This window comes from Peromyscus californicus, unplaced genomic scaffold (genome assembly GCF_007827085.1).
Source record: "Peromyscus californicus insignis strain IS unplaced genomic scaffold, ASM782708v3 Scaffold_8__1_contigs__length_139910024, whole genome shotgun sequence".
Classification (NCBI taxonomy): domain Eukaryota; kingdom Metazoa; phylum Chordata; class Mammalia; order Rodentia; family Cricetidae; genus Peromyscus; species Peromyscus californicus.
Window position 1 is genome coordinate 877,994 of NW_026294606.1, and position 18,967 is coordinate 896,960.

The following is an 18,967-nucleotide window of genomic DNA, read 5'->3' on the forward strand; positions in this document are numbered from 1 at the left end:
CTTAGCTTGGCTTAGTTTCTAGCTAGCTTTTCTTAAATTATGCCATCTACCTTTTGTCTCTGAGCTTTTCCCGTTCTCTAACTTCTGTAAATCTTACTCTTAATCCATGGTTTGCTGTGTAGCTGGGTGGCTGGCCCCTGGAGTCCTCCTCTTTCTCTGGCTCCTAAATCTTAGAATCTTAGATCTCTCCTATCAGTTTTCTCCTATATATACTGTCTGCTCGCCAGCCCTGCCTGTCCTTTCTCCTGCCTTGCTATTGGCCAGGTTTTTTTTGTTTGTTTGTTTTGGTTTTTCGAGACAAGGTTTCTCTGTGTAGTTTTGGTGCCTGTCCCTGGATCTCACTCTGTAGACCAGGCTGTTTGACAGCTATGGGCCCTCAACTCAGATGCCTGAAACCACTTGCTTTCAGAAGTGACACACACAGGCCACCTCTGACTGGTCTCCCACTTCTAAGAGACGAGGTTTCTTTGGTGTGGTTAAATACCAGCCAGAAGCACCTGCCCACTTCATTACATATCTAGCACCCAGCCCCTCAAAGGAGTCTGGCAGGCAACTTTGAGCTTAGGGCCTACAGAATGATCTTGCTAATGGATTTCTCTGCCCTTGACTTGAGTCCTGCTATCTTCTCTGGAACACTCAGGCTGTGACCTGGACACAAGCAAAAATTATATCCACTTGCCCCATCAAATCAGCAAGGTGGCCTCTGTACAAAAATTTACAGCAAGCAGGGTTGCCTGTGGTCTAACCATATGACTCGAGGCAGCATGGCTACAAGCTTTCCCAGTGTCATTCACAACTCAAATGGGAATGTTCTTAACAGAAAGCCTTGCTTTGTCAACCTTCAAAGCCAAGGGAGGACTTCATGGGACCGTGCCCCAGCAATGATCATGACTAAAATCAATGCAGTCAGACCACAGTACTTGCAAGCAGTGTGCTAGCCCCAGGGAAAAGGAATGAACAAGGCAGTCAGTTAATATACCTTTGTACTCATTGATTTAATAAACATGGGATCAGAAGCAGGAGGGCACCCAAAGCAAACATCCTTGGTAGTAACATGTCTAGAGGTTCAACTTTGATGATTCAACCAAACCCCAAGAGTTCAGTTTTTATACAAAGTTCAGAGGGAACACCAACCTTCATTTATACCTGGGTTCCAGTTCAGTACTATCTAAGACTACGTGGCCCAGTGGGGAGAGCACAGGTCTTAGGAGCAAGGTTCCATCATAAGCAAACCAGGCCAGCCTCCCTCCCCATCTCTACAGCTATCCAATAAATAACTTGGCAGGTCCCTCCCCCACACAATGACTCTTCTTTGGTTTTGCCAGTGGATTCATAGCTTGGCCCTAGGTCTCAAGCTGTTGGGGTGGGACTCCAAGCTGAGTGACTGAGCCTCCAAGGTGATCCCTAACCTCCACCAGAGCAACACAGGACCTGGGGCACGGCCCAGGGGATGAGCCTGTCCATGGTGTTCGCAGTTGGTAAATGGGTTTGAGTTAAAAGTCAGTCTGCTCAGAGTAACAGTACTGAATTTTGATAGTAGTTCTCTTGTTTGTTTTTGTGATGGAGTCTCACTATGGAGTTCTGGCTGTCCTGGATCTTGCTCTGTAAACCAGGCTGGCCTCAAACTCACAGAAATCTGCCTGCCTCTGCCTGAGTACTGGGACTAAAGGTGTGCACTACCACTGCCTGGTGACACTAGTTTTAAGAAAGAAAAAAAAATACATGTACCAGGAAGCCTTTTCATTTGATTAGTGAGTTAAATAACACAATTTTAAATCATACTTAACAACCATCTGAGCACTAAGTATGCACACATACACTAAATAAGGATGTGCGCACAGACACGTACCACGAGGTAGTTTAGATCACCACTGAAAGCCAGTACTTCCTCTGCCTGACAGAGTGGCTGTTACTGGTGCACAATGACAGTTTAAAGTTGGAATCTTCAGCAAAACTGAACCATTATAGGGGAATGGTATGAACACTAGGCTGTGACTGCTTTGAGTGAACAGTTCCAGTTGTACCTGTGTCCTGAAATGCTAAAAGACTTGCCTAGATAACTCCCTAAGTCATCTCAATAGGTGGTGGTGGTTCTTTTTTGCTGAGTCTAAAGGCATGCACCACCGTGCCCAGCAGTTCTACTTTCTGATTTACTTTACTCTGAGCTTCTGTGGTGGAACTGTTAGAATCTATGTACACATTCTAAACATTATTCCTTACAAAAGTCTCCATTCATCTGTGGGAAGTGCCTGACCCTCATAGGAACCTGCACTCAACATCCCACAAAGTAAGAAAGTGCAACAAGTTCACACGACACAGGAAAAGCAACATCTACTGTTCTTAGAGTCTGACTCTTCTCCAGGCAAGGAAAGTCTCTTCATAGTGCTGCTCTGCTGCAGGGGAATGTCTGTTAGGCCAGGGCGGGGAAGTCCTCAGGGTCATCTGGGTTGGGAGCGACATCTTGTGTCTAAAGAAAAGAGAGGTTTTAAATTGACTGCCCTTCCCCCACCCAGCCATGGCCAGCATTAGATCCCTGACTGTGTGGCCCAGGTGGCCCCATCCCACCCCTCATAGCCCAGGGAGGAAATGATGGAGCCACAGTGGCTGTGACTGCTTTAAATGAACAGCTCCAGTTCTAGCTGTGTCCAGAAATGCTAAAGGGCTTGTCTAGATAACTCCCTAAGTCATCTCAATAGGGCCACTGTCAGGAGCTGTCTTCCTTTTTTCCCTCTGGAGCTGACACTTTCTTGTCCCAGTAAATAACTGTTTAGGGCTGGAGAGTTGGCTCAGTGGGTAAGAACACTGGCTGCTCTTCCAGAGGACCAGGGTTTGATCCTCAGCATTCACATGATAGCTCACAGTCATCTGTAACTCCAATTCCAGAGGATTCAATACCCTCTTCTGGCCTTCAAGGGCACCAAGCATACAGGTGGTGCACACACACATACATAAAGGCAAAATACTCATATACATACACATAAAATAAACCTAAAAAGTAACTGCTTACTACATGCTAGGTACCCAAAGTAAGCAAGAATGAATTCACGCAGTTTCCTACACAGAGCTCAAGTTCTGGGGAAAAACATGAAGTGGGGAACTTAAGTCACAGGCAGAAGTCCAATACCAAGCAAGGTCTTCTGAAAAGAGTTCTCCCTGAGATGAGCCTCAGCATAGGGCAGGGACGGATGTGACACCTGTGGCCTGCATGAGGGAGACTAGAGCAGCAGCATGGGTTTGCAGTGGGGTTACCAGGGCTGCACTGTGGCTTATGTTGCTCAGCAGGAGTGGATGTGTGTTGTTCAAAGGACATTTTTTTTTTTGTCCCTGACTTCAAGTGTCTATGGAAGAAAGTCATTTTTGTGTGTTAATAAGCTACAGGCCCTTAATCCCAGCACATGGGAGGTGGGCAGCAAAAGGACCCGAGACCAGCTGGGGCTGGGCTGGCTATAGCCTCCTGGTGGGTAAGAGATTATGTACATGCTCAGGAGCCAACACTAAGTGAGGTGTTCCTTCCGTCCAACGGAGAGTGCAGCACTGACGGGTGATCATGCAGTAGGAGACACAGCAGGAAGAAAGGACTCGGAGGAAGGAAAAGCCTCTGCTCAAAGACCTTGACTGCTCTGGGAGGGGTGCCATGGATAAAAGTGCAGACTTGAGATTGGCCGGTGGAAAAAACAAAAAAGGGGGCAAAGAAAGGCGCATAGTTGGGGGTCTGGGGTGTGGCCTGCTGTTCAAAGAGCAGCAGTAGCTGAGCAGTGTAAGGCAGGGGGGCAGCTGGTCACAAGGTCCCTAGGGTTGGAAAGACTATCCTGATGGTACTGTTCCAGCAGAGGGTACACAGATGGTTAATAAGCTGCTGTCTATGGCCTGAATCCACCTCAAGCCCAGGGATCTTGTTTTATGCAGATTTAGTCACTGGGGCCAGTACTACAGGAATTATGTGACTTATGTCAGATAAGGTGACACAGCTCCAAACGGCCCCAGACCAGACCACTGTAGAGCAGTCGCCCTGTCCTTCAGAAGCCATCAGGACTTAGAATGCAGCCACTTACCACCACTTCTGCTCTGGGGCCATAGTTCTCTGCTCTTCTGATCCTTCCTCGTCCTCCTCGGGTACTACCTCTGGCTCCCCGTCCAGGGCGAGGGAGGTTACCAAAGTTAATCTCCAGCTGGGAAGTGATGTCATTAGCGGCTTTCCGGAAGACATGGGACTCATCCTCATAATCATCCTTCACCATCTGAAACACAGTACCAGGTCAGACAGGCACATGCATGGGCATTTCCACAGTCCCACAGCCGGGGTCCTAGCAATGAACATTTTTAATGTGTTGCACTGGTGGCCTGTGTGACCCTGTGGACTAGGAAGACCCTGGATGTGTCCCAGCCCTGAGCAGCTGGGCTGGACACCAGATACTGGTCTAATACAAGCAAAACTGTGTACCTCAGGCTGACCTGGAACTTATGGTGATCCTCTTGCCCTCAGTCTCCCAAGTACTAGGAATATAAGCATGGGATCCTACTTCGTCTTCATCCAAACATCTTTAAATTTACTATTACTTCAAGTAAAACCAAAATCCTGTTGGGTGTGATGACTCATGTCTTTAATCCTGGCACTCAGGAAACAGAAGCAGTGGATCTCTGTGTTTGAGGCCATCCTGGTCTACATAGTGAGTTCTAGGACAACCAGAGCTACATAGTAAGACCCCGTCTCAAAATAAAAAACAACAACAAACCCCAGTCTAGGCAGGTTAAGATGTAAGATTTTACTAGCATGTTTCAAATGTGTTTGAGGTTAAAAAAAAGTTTTTTTTTTTTTTGTTTTTTTTTTTTTTCGAGACAGGGTTTCTCTGTGTAGCTTTGCGCCTCTCCTGGAACTCACTTGGTAGCCCAGGCTGGCCTCGAACTCACAGAGATTCTCCTGGCTCTGCCTCCTGAGTACTAGGATTAAAGGCGTGCGCCACCACCGCCCGGCTTAAAAAAAAAAGTTTTAATTTCTGCTTATCTTCTGTTTACGTAGACAGATATGAAAATATCGCCTTCCAGGAATTGAACTTGATGGGGAAATTCCTTTCTGTGTAGGTGTGGATGCTGCCATCCACATGCCATGTGTGGGAATTCCACAGAGCAGAACACAGTCATGTAAGCATCACTGCCATGCTGCACAGAGATCTCACGCCACTTTTTTGTTTTGTTTTCTGAGACAGGGATTCTCTGTGTAGCCATGGCTGTCCTGGAACTCACTATGGAGACCAAACTGGTCTCAACTCAGAGATTCGCACACCTTCAGTATGCTGGGATCAAAGGCATGTGCCACTATGGCTGGCTTTAGCTCAAACCACTTTCAGCAGTGGCTCTTCTTAAAATTCTTTGCATTTTAAGAAGCCCAAGTAAGTTCTTCCTATGATTAAAAAAAAATTACAATAAATAAGTCTTATGACTTCAACTCATAATCTTAGATAAACCAAAACCCCTCAAGTGAACGCTAAGCCTTCAGAAGTGAAAACGGGGTCAGTGATCAGATGGCTTGGGAAATGGGTCGGTCCCTAAAGCACTTGTGCAAACATGAGGACCTGTGGCATACACCGTGATCTAGCCCTGCAGGGTGAAGACAGGAGATCCAGAGCTCACTGTCCAGCCAGGCTAGCCAAACTGACAAGCTCCAGGTTCAGGGACAGATGCTGTTCGAAAGAAAAAAGAAAAGGTAGTGGGTAGAGAGTGAATGAGGAAGATACTCCACCCCCTGGCCTCCACACATTCTCATGAGGGCAAGTGCATCTGCACACAAATGTACACACCCATTCCCACACATGTATACACTGCCCACAGATGCACAAAAGCAGACAAGAGCGAAACATTCCTATGAACTGGCCAGAAAACAGAAAAACTTCCTTGGGCTGTATGTTCAATATAGGATCAAACACCCCTTCAGACTTACTAATTAAAAGCAGAAGTTTGAGGTCAATGGACCCTTGAACCTAAATTGGTGAAGGAAAGAACAAGTGGGACTCACGAAGACATAAGAGACAAAATAATGAACTGCCCGACTCAGAAAACATTTGGCTATCAGCATGTCCTAGAAGGAAGTGACTGCGGCCCAAGGCCACCCCACACACAGCAAGTGTGAGGCCTGGGCTCCTCTCAGCTACTGATCTAGTCAAAGTGCTCATTATTGAGCTGCTTGAGGTTGAATTTGCACACAAACAATACATATTATTGTGGTGATATTTTATTTGTGCTTTAATAAATCAAGTATGCCTGAAGATCAGAGGAAAGAGCAAGCCATTTTAAGTAAACAAAGAAGTCAGGCAGCACAGGCCCTTAATCCTCTCACTTAGCAGGCAGGATCTCTGTGTGTTCCAGGCCACACTAGGGAACACAGCCAAGCATGGTGACACATGCCTTTAATCCCAGTACCAACCATAGAGTTCTGGAGGCCTGTACAGATAGAAGTCACAGAGCTGGCCAGGAAGAGGAAGCGATGTAGCTAGACAGCAAATCAGATGGCAAAACAAGAAGACATATAAGCCTGGGTAGACAGGAAGTCGCTGTCTTTGGAAGCTGAGAAACTGGCGAGGTGAGGTTGGCTTGTTCTGTCTCTCTGATCTTCCAGCTTTCACTCCAATACCTGGCTCCTGAGTTTTTTATTAAGACCATTTAAGATTCATGTTACATATTATTCTAGGGCTTTTCTGGTGGGAGGTCTCTTAAGGCACCAAAAAACAAAGTAAATTAGCAACCCCAAGATTTGACTCATGTTGCTTTAAGAACAATCCCTGGCTAAATTCTGCAATGCCAGATTAACAAGGACCAAAGACATTTACTTTATTGAAACCAAACTAACCAAGCTCAATGACTCAGCTAACTTAGTTACATCAAATATTCCAACAGATCTCGGCAGCCAGGGAAGAGGAATCTGATGTGGTTTGAGGAATCAGCTTCTATTTTTAACTGTTCCCCAGCTTTACAGCACAGTGGATTCACAGGAAGCTTTATTTCTACTGTTCACAACAGAAAAGAACAACAAAAGACATGCTGCCTATTTAGCTATCTCCGGCCTCCCATATCTATCGAAACTTATTAGTAAAGTGTCTTAGACTTTGAGCTGACCAAAACAGGAGGCAGAGTGGATATACTATGTCATCAATAGCCTTCTAAATAAAGTATTCAAAGAACATAACTCACCAAAGTGCACATGCAAATTGCTATGACTTGGATTGCAAAGGACTTATAAATAAAGGCCTGTGTACCCACCTGTGTGGTCTTGGCAGGTGGTGGAATCTTGAGGAGGTGGGGCATGGTAAGAGGAAGTGGGTCATTGGGCTGTGTCCTGGATGGAGACATCATCAGGACTTCAGCTCCTTCCTGTCTGTTTTTCAGCCACAGTGAGGCAAGCAAATATGGTTTTCAGCCATCTGCTTGCATTTTGGGGCCACACAACCTGAGGCTGAACCAAAACTTTTCTCATTATAAGTGATCTCAGGCATATAAGTATCACAGCACTGGAAATCTGACTAACAGAGAAACGGACAAAACTACAGTGTTCTGAACTGACTGGAAGTCATCAAGTCATATCCAGCAGGGAGGATGATTTTGCTCATCACCACAATCTGCACTGTTTTTTGTGCTGTGACTGAACAACAGGAATTCTAAATTCTACACTTGGGCAATTCAGTGTTCCTTTAGGTTCAGAAACAAAAAGAAGGTAATAAGTGATCAGACTTGTCATTACAAACTGATATTTCCCTGGAGCATCTCTGTCCAGGCATCTGGTAAAAGCCCAATGCTGGGTTGGGAAGGCACAGCCACACTGTAAAGTACTTGCATGAGGACTTGAGTTTGGATCCCCAACACTCATGTAAAAAGCTGAGTGTGGCAGTGCACATCAATAAACCCAACACCGGGGAGACAGAGACAGGATTCTTGGAGCTTACTAGCCAGTCTAGTTGAATTGGTGAGTCCCAGGTTCACCGAGAGACCTTGTCTCAAAAAACAAAGTAGAGAGTTAGTAGAGAGTGATAGACTCATGAGCAAGTGTGCATACACATACACACACACACACACACACACACACACACACACACACACACACACACACACACACACGGACAGAGCTAGACAGAAAACATGAAGAATAAGGCCTGCACAACACATAAGTCCTTGATAATGCCCTCAGCACAGATGGCTGCAGCATGGTGCTGACCATGCCATCATCAATGTAGGAGTTTCTCAGCAGTTTCTAGAGCTAGACAGAGGGAGCAGTGCTGTTAAAATACTGTAACAAAGGGATCACAGAATATAGGTTCCCAGGTACGGCTTCAACTGATCAACTGACCCAATGCAATGCTCATCATGAATAAGAGTGGAAGATAAGGACTGTGGTGGTGCACACATCTAATCCTGGCCCTCAGGATGATGAAGGAGGAGGATGGAGAGTGTGAGGCCAGACCAGGCTACATACTAAAGACTTTGTCTAAAACAAAGGAACTGTAGAGGATGGCAATCTAATCATCAAAATACAAAGTCAGTAACCTTTGAAATGGCTGCTCTGTGCCTCTCACTAAGAGACTTTGGCACTTGTGTCTTCCTGGCTTACTTTCAAGGCTAGCAGAGAATGTACAGTATTCTGTCAACACACCAAGTTCTATTCCTTTTCATCATCCTTGATGATGCTTAAGCAGAAACAAGAATGCCACGTAGAAGGCTAGCAAGATGGCTAAGAGAGTACCAAGCCTGACGACTTCAGTTCTATTTCTGAGAACCGCAAGTTATCCTCTGACCTCCACATGCACACCACCCACATACAATGAATTTTTTTTTGCCAGGGTGTGTGTGTGTGTGTGTGTGTGTGTGTGTGTGTGTGTGTGTGTGTGTGTGTGTGTGTGTGTGTGTGATGGTGGTGGTGGTGGTGGTGGTGGTGGTGGTAGCAAGGTTCTGTTTTCACATCCACTGAGAGAGGAGTACTTTGGTGCAGATTCCCCCAAAACAGAGGCTTACATCGTCTCTGTATCTGGACTTGTGAATCACCACTGCCTTGGAAGGAACTGTGGACTCTGGCTTCCGGATGTTGAACTCAGGCTTTGGTCTGGTTTGCTCTTGAAGGTTTTTCCACTCATCTAAGGTCATCTCTTGGACTTGATTTTCCTCTTCTACCTCCAACTCAGGAACTCTGTAAAGGTACATTACAACAGAGAAATTTTTTGGCCAATGGGACCAAATGTCTACAAAAAAAAAGTTATACTTTTGTAGCACTGTGTCAGAAATACACGGTTAAAAGTAACCCAGACCCTTGGAGTCACCTCTCCTGAGTTTTATCTTTACCATCCTACTCTATCCTCACTACAAACAGTAGTCTGTGAAAACAACGTTACCACCCCATGCCATTTCCATCAGTTACACCATCGTGCACCTTTTCTGAAGGCAGATGGACAGACAATATGATATTTGAAATATATGAAAAGTAAGAGATGCTGTGGACACAAAGTCATAGGAAACCAGTCTTAAAGCAATGGGTCACAAATGTACATTTTGATAATATCCCCCTCAGTTGGTTCTAAAAGCAATCGAATATTTCAGACTCTCTCCAGGCCCATGCTCCAAACCCTCTTCCTCATTATGCCAAAACTATTTTTGGTCACATTATACGTATAGGTTTTCTTATGGACCTCATTATATTTCATGCTTATTTCCACATTTGTCTGATAACTTCATCATGAGAACCCGTTGAAAATTGTTCATATTTTACTCTCTTCTATGACTAAGCTTTGAGTAAGGTTTTTTATTGTAGACTTTTTTGGAGTGTTGTGGGTGGAGCTCAGGGGCTCACATGTGTTGAACAAGTGTTCTATCCCCATCCTAGTTAACAATTTAAAATGTTTAAAACAGGCTAGGAGGTAGCTTGCTCTGGAAGCACAAAGACCCAAGTCCAAATCCCCATCACCTACAGCACCAGTTCCAGGGCATCTTGTACCCTCTTCTGGCTTCCAAAGGAACTGCATGCACATACACGTGCAGGCAAAATAGACACATTATAAGACTTTCCAAATGTCCAGTATCATTAGTCATCAGAGAAGGCCGGCTCAGACCACAAGCAGTTACACCATTCCACGCCTAACAGGACAGCTAGTGTCAAAAAGGCACTTAGGGCTGGAGATGGTTCATCAGAGCACTTGGGGCTCTTGCAGAAGACCTGGTTGGGGTCTTAGCACCCACTTAGTGACTCACAACTAGCTGCAGCTTGATTCCAGGGGACCCAAAGCTCTTTTCTGGACCCCATGGGCACCAGGCACTTATGTAGTATACATACATACATTCATGCAGGCAGGCAAAGCACTCACACATATAAAAATAACTATTTTTCTTAAAAAGAAAAAAGGTGGGGGCTGGAGACATGGCTCTGAGGTTAAGAACACTGACTATTCTTAAGGAAGACTCAGGTTTAATTCCCAGCACCCACATGGTGGCTCACAACTGTTTGTAACTATAGTTCCAAGGGACTGGACACCCTCACACAGGCAAAATACCAATGCATATAAAATAAATAAAAATTTTAAAAAAGAAAAAAGGTGTCTTTAAAGGCATTTAACAAGTGTTGACAAGGATGTCAAAAATTGGAATCCAGGTATATTGCTGGGGGAATGTGGTGTGTCAATTTAGAAAACAGCCTGGTGGGTCTTCAAATTTGACAGTCAGGTGCGGTGGCTCACCCAGCACTGGGGGGCAGAGGCAAGCGGATCTCTTAAGTTTGAGGCCAGCCTGGTCTACATAGGGAGTTCCAAGACAGCTGAGGCTACACAGCAAGTTACAGGACAGCCTGCATAGAGAGATCTTGTCTCAAAAAAATTTTTTCTGACAGAGCTCTTATATGACCAAGTAATTTCACACCTGAGAGAAATAAGAACATGCATCCATATCAGAACACAGACATGAATGTTCACAGTGGTACTACACAGAGCAGTCTCAAACTAGAAACTACCTGTGTATCTATCATCTGACAAACAGATAAGCAAAATATGGGATTAAAAAAAATAATAAAGGGGCTGAAGGGATGGCTCAGAGGTTAAGAGCATTGACTGTTCTTCCAGAGGTCCTGAGTTCAATTCCCAGCAACCACATGATGGCTCACAGCCATCTATAATGGGATCTGATGCTCTCTTCTGGCCTGTAGGCAGAACACTATATACATAATAAATAAATCTTTAAAAAAATAAAAATAAAATAAAGGCTGGGCATGGTGGCACATGCCTTCAATCCCAGCACTCAGAAGGGAGAGGCAGGTGGATTTCTAAGTTTGAGGCCAGCCTGGTCTCTAGAGTGGGTTCCAGCACAGCCAGGGCTGTTACACAGAGAAACCGTGTCTTAAAAAAACAAAATTAATTAATACAGGTCATAACATGACAGAAATTTGGAAACGTGATGAAAAGTCAAATAAGCCAATGTGTTTTCTCTTTTCTGTGTAAGGTTCCACTTCTATGAGCTCTTCAAAAGCAGCAAACTCAGAGACAAGGCAGTCAGAGTGGCAGACGCCCTCAAACATCAGAGCACTGTGATGAGAAACACTTCAGCTGCTGCCATGAAGCAAGGCGAGGGAGGGTATAACACACCAGGAAACTGGCTCAGTTGGAAGAATAAGTATGTGTTTCAGGTTGTGCTCTAAAACACTGGTGTACAGGACTTTAAGCTCTTCCATCAAGAAGTTCTAAGCCTAAGAGGTGAACAGAAGGTCCACTATGGCTTAATCCTGAAAGCTCCCATGTCAGATCAGTCAGCCAGAGCTGCGAACGACACATTGCTATGAGGGATTTCTGTGGTCTTGAAGTCTGACAGGGCCAAAGAAACAAGAGCTTCTCAACACTGGCCAACACGGCTGCTCTGTGGGGCAGCACCTGCAATTCCCACAGCGGTTTCACATTCAGCCAGTCCACACAGAAAGGCATGGTGGGCAGCCTTGCTCAGCCGCCTCCAATGTTATAGTCCACCTTATTTTGTCTAATCTAGGAATGCCACAGTGTCTTCATTCTGTCAATGAGGATGATGAAGCTTGTTGGTTTTCAACCTTAGTGCACCCAAACATGCACAAACGTTTACTGCCTCAAACAATTTTTCCCTGAAGATTCCTACATAATTCACTTTCCCAGCTCATAGAAATTATGCGTCTATCTCTTTAGTTAACACACTGTCTAAATAGGCACATTAACTATGAATCCTATTTTAAAAACACATTCTTAATTGTTTTGAGCAGTAAATTCACAGCTGTCACAACTATCAGTCACTGTCACTCTTGTAAGAAGCCAAGATGATACTTGTAGATACTTACATAGCAACCAAGTTCTGGGCTCCACTCTAGGTGCCCCCTTCCTCTCTCTTCCACTTGTGGATATGAACATAGCTGTGCACACAACACAATCTTCACAACTCCATGCTGTGGGCAGCCTTTTATCTCCATTTTACAAATGAGGGTAGATTAAATAACTTGATCAAACTGGCTCAGTCTACTCTAGCAGCCGAAGGGTGTGTAAAGGAGAGCCAGCAGCAGGGTAGAGAGCAAGAATTCAGCAAACACACAAGCAAGCAAGCTTACAATTGCCAGTGAGGTGAGGATAAGGTATGTTCAGAAACATGAAGTAGGGGCCACAAAATGAATCCCGGGAAGGCAAAAGATTAGTCAAACTTGAGGGTCCCAGAGGGGCCAGGCCATGCAGGACTGTGCACATCAGGGTAAGAGCAGAGTAGGACCAGGAAGCCACTGGAGAGGGTCTTTAAGGGGTCAGAGGACATGATACTCGGCATGCTAGTGTAAGAGCCACTCTGGTGCAGATGAGAATACAGAGGCCATCAGGAGCTGCAGCAACAACTGGACAAAGGAAGCTCAGGCTGTGCTGGTGACAGAGATGGTGAACAGTTAGAGGCAGAGTGAAGCCTGCATTTGGGGGTGGGAGAGGACTGAAAACAGGACTTCCAAGGGAGACTTCTAAGCTTTCATTTGTGGAAGTTGATGGGTGATAATGCTGTTCCAGAAGACAGAGACACCTGGTGAGGCCAGACGTTTGTGCGGAAGCAAGCATTTCAGTCCTGCTGAACATGCAAAGCAAGGGGGATGCTGGGGAAGGTATGCAGGAGACAGATACACAGACCTCATATTGAAGGATGAAGCCAAAGATCTGTATTCTGGTGTCAACACATACATGACAATTTAAGCAGCAGGCTTAAAGATCCCATAAAGACTCAGAAAAAGAGAAGAGGCCTGAGGCAAAACCGTAATGAGTTGCAAAGGAGATGTTCAAGGCAGAGGGAAACCAGAGCACAGTGAGCCAATGAGCCAGAGACCCACCTGAGCTGAAATCAACATCGATCCAGAACGAAATGGCATGAAGCCTGGAGACACTGGAGAAGTACTCAGAGGGTAATGACAACAGGAGGCAGGTCCAGAGTTCAAACAACAGGAGCGGAAATGAACATGGCACAGTGCAGGGTCAAGAGGAGACAGACTTCAGTATGAGAGTGCACACATAAAATGTGCAGAAGACCAGAGTTGGGGAAGAAGAAAGGAACAAACTGACAGTTTGAGGAAATCAGTGGGAACAGACTCAAAACTGTGAGAGGTGGGAGAAGAGATGGCACTGTGTTCTGCCACGAGGAAAAGAGGCTCAGGGCATGTCTCTGAGAATGGGAAGACCACCGACTTCCCATCTAGGGCACTGCATTTCTCTGAGGTATGGCAGCTATTGGAAAGCACTGTCGAGGCTTTGAAGAATCCATGTCATTGAGATGCTGGACAGTACTGACTGCTCATCTCAGAGTTCTAGCAATCAGTGTTACAGAGGGCTGGAGAGAGGGCTCAGTGGGTACAGTGCTTGTTACACACGCCTAGTGACCTGGAATTGATCCCTGGAATTCACATAAAGGAGGGAGGAGAGAACCAACTCTACAGAGTTCTTCTCTGACCTCCACATGCACATACAATGCATGCACACACACACACACACACACACACACACACACACACAGTAATGGTAAAAATAAAACCAAACCAAACAAGAACAAAAACCTTTCAAAGGTTCCAGTTACCCTGCCTTGTGACTTGCTTGGCTGTGGATTCCGGTAGGGAGAAGGCTGAATGAGGAGTTGTCTAGGAGGAGACAGGAGGATCCTAAGAGTTCAGTGGCTAGCACCCTGGCTCATTCACAGGGAAAGGAGGCTTAAAGCTTCAGTGTGCTAGGTATGGACCAGAGACCCAGTCTTCATGGGAAAAAAGCAAGACAGAAGAGGTCAAGGGGCAGAGGCACCACACTTGAATTTCATCTATTCTCATTTTTTAAAAAACCTATCAGATTACTTAAAGTAACTAGTTTGATCATTATGCATTAACAAACAAGATCAACCCAGTATGATATGAGAAGTGGCTCAGCTTCTAAAACCATTAAGAGTGCTTGCTCCAGCTAGGTATGTGGTGTGCACCTTTCATCCCAGCACTAGGGGCAGAGGCAAGTGGAGCTCTGTAAGTTCAAGGCCAGCCTGGTCTGCATAGTGAGAGTTATAGGACACCAGGGCTACATAGAGAGATGCTGTGGGATGTTCTGTATGGCAAATGTGTTGCTAATTAGTCAATAAATAAAACACTGATTGGCCATTGGCTAGGCAGGAAGTGTAGGCGGGACAAGGAGGAGAATAAAGCTGGGAAGTGGAAGGCTGAGTCAGAGAGACACTGCCAGCCGCCATGATGACAAACAGCATGTGAAGATGCCGGTAAGCCACAAGCCATGTGGCAAGGTATAGATTAATGGAAATGGATTAATTTAAGCTGTAAGAGCAGTTAGCAAGAAGCCTGCCACGGCCATACAGTTTGTAAGCAATATAAGTCTCTGTGTTTACTTGGTTGGGTCTGAGGGGCTGTGGGACTGGCAGGTGATAGAGATTTGTCCTGACTGTGGGCCAGGCAGGAAAACTTAAGCTACATATGGCGTCCAACGTGGTGGCAAGAGTTTCCACCTAAAACCTGAAAAAAGATTCTAAAACAGAGCTAAAAACAGCTTCCTAATTCTCTCTCTCAAATGAGCAGCAGCTGCTGGTTTGAGCTACTGGTGGGTTCCTAGCTTGTATGCTGGACCTGCAGTATGGCGGGAATGAGGCCTCTGCAAGTGGCACATTAAGCTGCGTGGTGGATTTAGACTTTGCTAGTACAAAACAAAAAAAGAGGTTTCTGGACTACACGCTGCTTGGATAAAAGCATAGACCCACGATAGCTCCCAGAGCTGGTGGTAAATGTAGCCATGCTGGGAAGGTGAGGTGGGCGGAGCCAGCAGCCACAGCTGCTGCAGTTTAAGGCAATAGATTCACAATAAGACAGATTCAGATGTAATAGTTTACAATGTGTGTAAAAGATACGTAGACTTGAAAGAGACAAAAAAAGATGATATATAGAGTTATAGAAACAAATACATAGTTTTAAAAAATAAAGTCTTTAAAGAGACAGTAAAGGTAGTATAAAAAATAAGCCACGTAAAAATGGATATTACACAGAGAATCTGGATTGTGTTGTCTTTGGGACTTTTAACTGCAGAAAAACATTTGATTGTAAAAGCTGTTGAGTTATGTCAAAATGTATACTTTAAAGGTACCTTGACTTCAAAATTTGGATATAAGGATATGTTGCTTTGGAAAAGAGTCTCTTTTGTTTCCACAGAGAGCCAGAGGCTATGGATTTGTTCAAGATTAAGATACATCAGGTTTGACCAGCCAAGACCCCCTGAAAGTCTCCGATGACACCATGGCCCAGATGATCCAACATCCAGAATCGTTTGAAGGCAACTGGCTCAGACAATACAGCCTCATGGACTATTCCATAATCCTAAAATTTTCTTTGTTTCCCCATAAGATACAGCGCCCCCCTCCAGCAGGAAGTAGTAAGAGAAGCTACGCCCAAATTCCCAAATTATATGTAATTTTACTTTGTTAAGGTTAAAACCTTCCATTTGAAAAAAAAAAAAAAAAGGGAAGTGCTGTGGGATGTTCTGTATGGCAAATGTGTTGCTAATTAGTCAATAAATAAAACACTGATTGGCCATTGGCTAGGCAGGAAGTGTAGGCGGGACAAGGAGGAGAATAAAGCTGGGAAGTGGAAGGCTGAGTCAGAGAGACACTGCCAGCCGCCATGATGACAAATAGCATGTGAAGATGCCGGTAAGCCACGAGCCATGTGGCAAGGTATAGATTAATGGAAATGGATTAATTTAAGCTGTAAGAGCAGTTAGCAAGAAGCCTGCCACGGCCATACAGTTTGTAAGCAATATAAGTCTCTGTGTTTACTTGGTTGGGTCTGAGGGGCTGTGGGACTGGCAGGTGATAGAGATTTGTCCTGACTGTGGGCCAGGCAGGAAAACTTAAGCTACAGAGAGACACTGTCTTTTTTTTGAGAGTACTTGTACTGCAAACATGAAGACCAGAGTGTGAATGTCCAACACCCACATAAAAAGCCAGGCTTAGCTGGGTATGTATATAAATCCCAGCACTGTGGAGTGGAGACAGGAGGATCCTAAGAATTCCCTGGCTAGTCAACTTAGCTGAGATGGGGAGCTTTCATTTTTTGAGGGACCCTGCCTCAAGGCAATAAGGTACAAAACCACAGAGGAAGACATCTGGTACCCTGGTCTGGCCTCCATGTTCACACAAGCACCCCTATACACACACACACACACACACACACACACACACACACACACACACACACACACACACAAACCCACCGGCAGGACTTTGTGCTAAATAAACATAATGTCCAATCTTAGAGAAAGAAAAAGAGACAATGAATCATTAATAATCATTAGAGGCCGGGCGGTGGTGGTGCACGCCTGTAATCCCAGCACTCGGGAGGCAGAGGCAGGTGGATCTCTGTGAGTTCGAGGCCAGCCTGGTCTACAGAGCTAGTCCAGGATAGGCTCTAAAGCTACAGAGAAACCCTGTCTCGAAAAACAAAAAAAAAAAAAAAAAAATAATAATAATCATTAGAAAAGATAACCCATAGGCATAAGAAGCAGCTGCCTACTTGGCTAGAGACTCCTCATCCAGGGCGCCCTGGGACTCCTCCATCATTGAGATCTCTTCCATGGGTGCAGGTTGCTCTGTGTCACTGAAAAGCAGCAAGAACATCCATCACACAATCTGTCATGCTCACCAATGCCCTTGTCTAATTAAGGCCAAGGAAATACAATTTAGGCCTTGTTTCTTAAGGGTATGTCCTTGAAGGGACTACATCCACATCACAGTGAAAGAAAGTAGTATGGGTTGCTTAAAAATACATTATTTCCCACTTGAGAGGCAGAGGCAGGAGAATCTCTGTGAGTTCAAGGCCAGCCTGGTCTACAAAGCAAGTTCCAGGACAGCCAAGGCTACAAAGAGAAACCCTGTCTTGAAAACAAAAACAAAAAAGTTATTTCCGAAATGTCAAAGATAAATAGAAATGTCCATGAATGCTCTAAAATTAAGAACAGACAAAAAAAAAAAATCCGTGAAAGAGTAAAAAAAAAAAAAAAAAAATCCAAACTCTGGAGAATTCAGCTTTTTTTTTTTAAACACTTTTTATATTATTTTATTTTTGAGAAAAAGTCTGTGTATCCCTGAGTGGCTTAGAAATCACTATGTAGAACAGGTTATCCTCAAACTCACATATGAATCTACCTGCCTCTGCAATGCTTCCTCCCTCCAAGTGCTGAGATCAAAGGTATATGCTACTAAGTCTGGCAAGAATTCCAACTTTTGGGGGCTGAAGAGATGGTTCAGTGGTTAAGAGCATTGGCAGCTCTTCCAGAGGTCCTGATTTCAATACCTAGAAACCACATGGTGGCTCACAGCCATCTATAATGGGATCTGATGCCCTCTTCTGACATGCAGGTGTACATGCAGATAGAGCACAATACATAAAATAAATAAATCCCCAAAAATTATATTAAAAAAAAGGATTCCAACTTTCAACTTTTTTTAAGGCTTATTTTCTGTGTATGTGTGTGTGTCTGCATGCCTGTATATGTACCATGTGGGTGCAGTACCCACTGAAGCAGAAGAGGGATTCAAAGCTCCTGAAACTCAGGTCCCTTTTAAGAGCGGCAAGTACTCAATTTGAGACAAGGCTTCATGTTTACCAGGCTTTCCCTGAACTCATTATATTGCTGAAGATAACCTTGAACTTCAGAACCTGGGATTTCAGGCATTCACCACCACTCCCAGTTTAAACAGTGCTGGGGATTGAGCCCAGAGTGTTGTGCATACTGGGCAAGTACTCTTCTAACTGAGCCACATGTTCAGACCCTGCAAAGGACTATACCAAATAAAGATCTGTAAGAACTTTGGAAGCTCATAGAAAAATAAAGTATAGGTTGGGTGTAATGCATATGTCTATAACCCCAGCACTTGGGAAGCTGAGACAGAAGGATTAATGACAATCTGGACCAAATAGTGAGACCCTGTCTCAAATATTAAAAAAAAAAAAATGCATTCTGAGATGTACAAGTGTGCCACACCATATGCTTAAAATATATGAACATATATGTGGCCATCTGTCAAGTATAACTTAGCTAAAATAAGATAAAATAATAGACCTTTGGGGGTCAGGTATAGTGGCATATGCTTTTGATTGGGAGGCAGAGGTAGGAGAATCTCTGTGAATTCCAGACCAGCCTGGTCTATATAATGAGTTCCAGGCCATCCAGGGCTATATGGTGAGACTCTGTCTCAAATAAATAAAGTAAGTAAATAAACAGATCTTTAAAAACAGTTTTGAGTCTAAATAAACATAACAACTATGTTTTAAAAAGCTTTCTCCTGATTCAGTCAATCCCAGGCGTACACACACACACACACACACTCTAAACAACAATCCACATCAATCTCTACTTGACAAACAGAACCAGAGAGAACATAGTTTTTAAAAAGCCACGGTTCTGAGACTCCCATTCCTGCAGGCTCTCAGAGAACACAT

At 44.6% G+C, this 18,967-nt stretch overlaps 2 protein-coding genes across 7 annotated transcripts in view; one reads left to right on the forward strand and one right to left on the reverse strand.

Annotated features, from left to right (window-relative positions):
* Cdc14b (cell division cycle 14B) overlaps positions 1–14,003 on the forward strand; it is a 115,045-nt gene extending 101,042 nt beyond the window's left edge. For all 6 annotated transcript variants that reach the window (XM_052728722.1, XM_052728718.1, XM_052728719.1 and 3 more), the window contains one exon: positions 11,458–14,003. In XM_052728722.1, coding sequence (XP_052584682.1) covers positions 11,458–11,653 — 196 coding nt within the window. In that variant the 3' untranslated portion in view covers positions 11,654–14,003. The remainder of the gene's footprint in view (positions 1–11,457) is intronic.
* Positions 977–18,967, reverse strand: part of Habp4 (hyaluronan binding protein 4) — a 30,047-nt gene continuing 12,056 nt past the window's right edge. Inside the window, exons 5-8 of the mRNA XM_052728736.1 lie at positions 17,039–17,122; positions 8,995–9,166; positions 4,053–4,238; positions 977–2,467 (exon numbers count right to left, since the gene is read on the reverse strand). Of these exons, the coding sequence (XP_052584696.1) occupies positions 2,411–2,467; positions 4,053–4,238; positions 8,995–9,166; positions 17,039–17,122 (499 nt within the window). The 3' untranslated portion in view covers positions 977–2,410. The remainder of the gene's footprint in view (positions 2,468–4,052; positions 4,239–8,994; positions 9,167–17,038; positions 17,123–18,967) is intronic.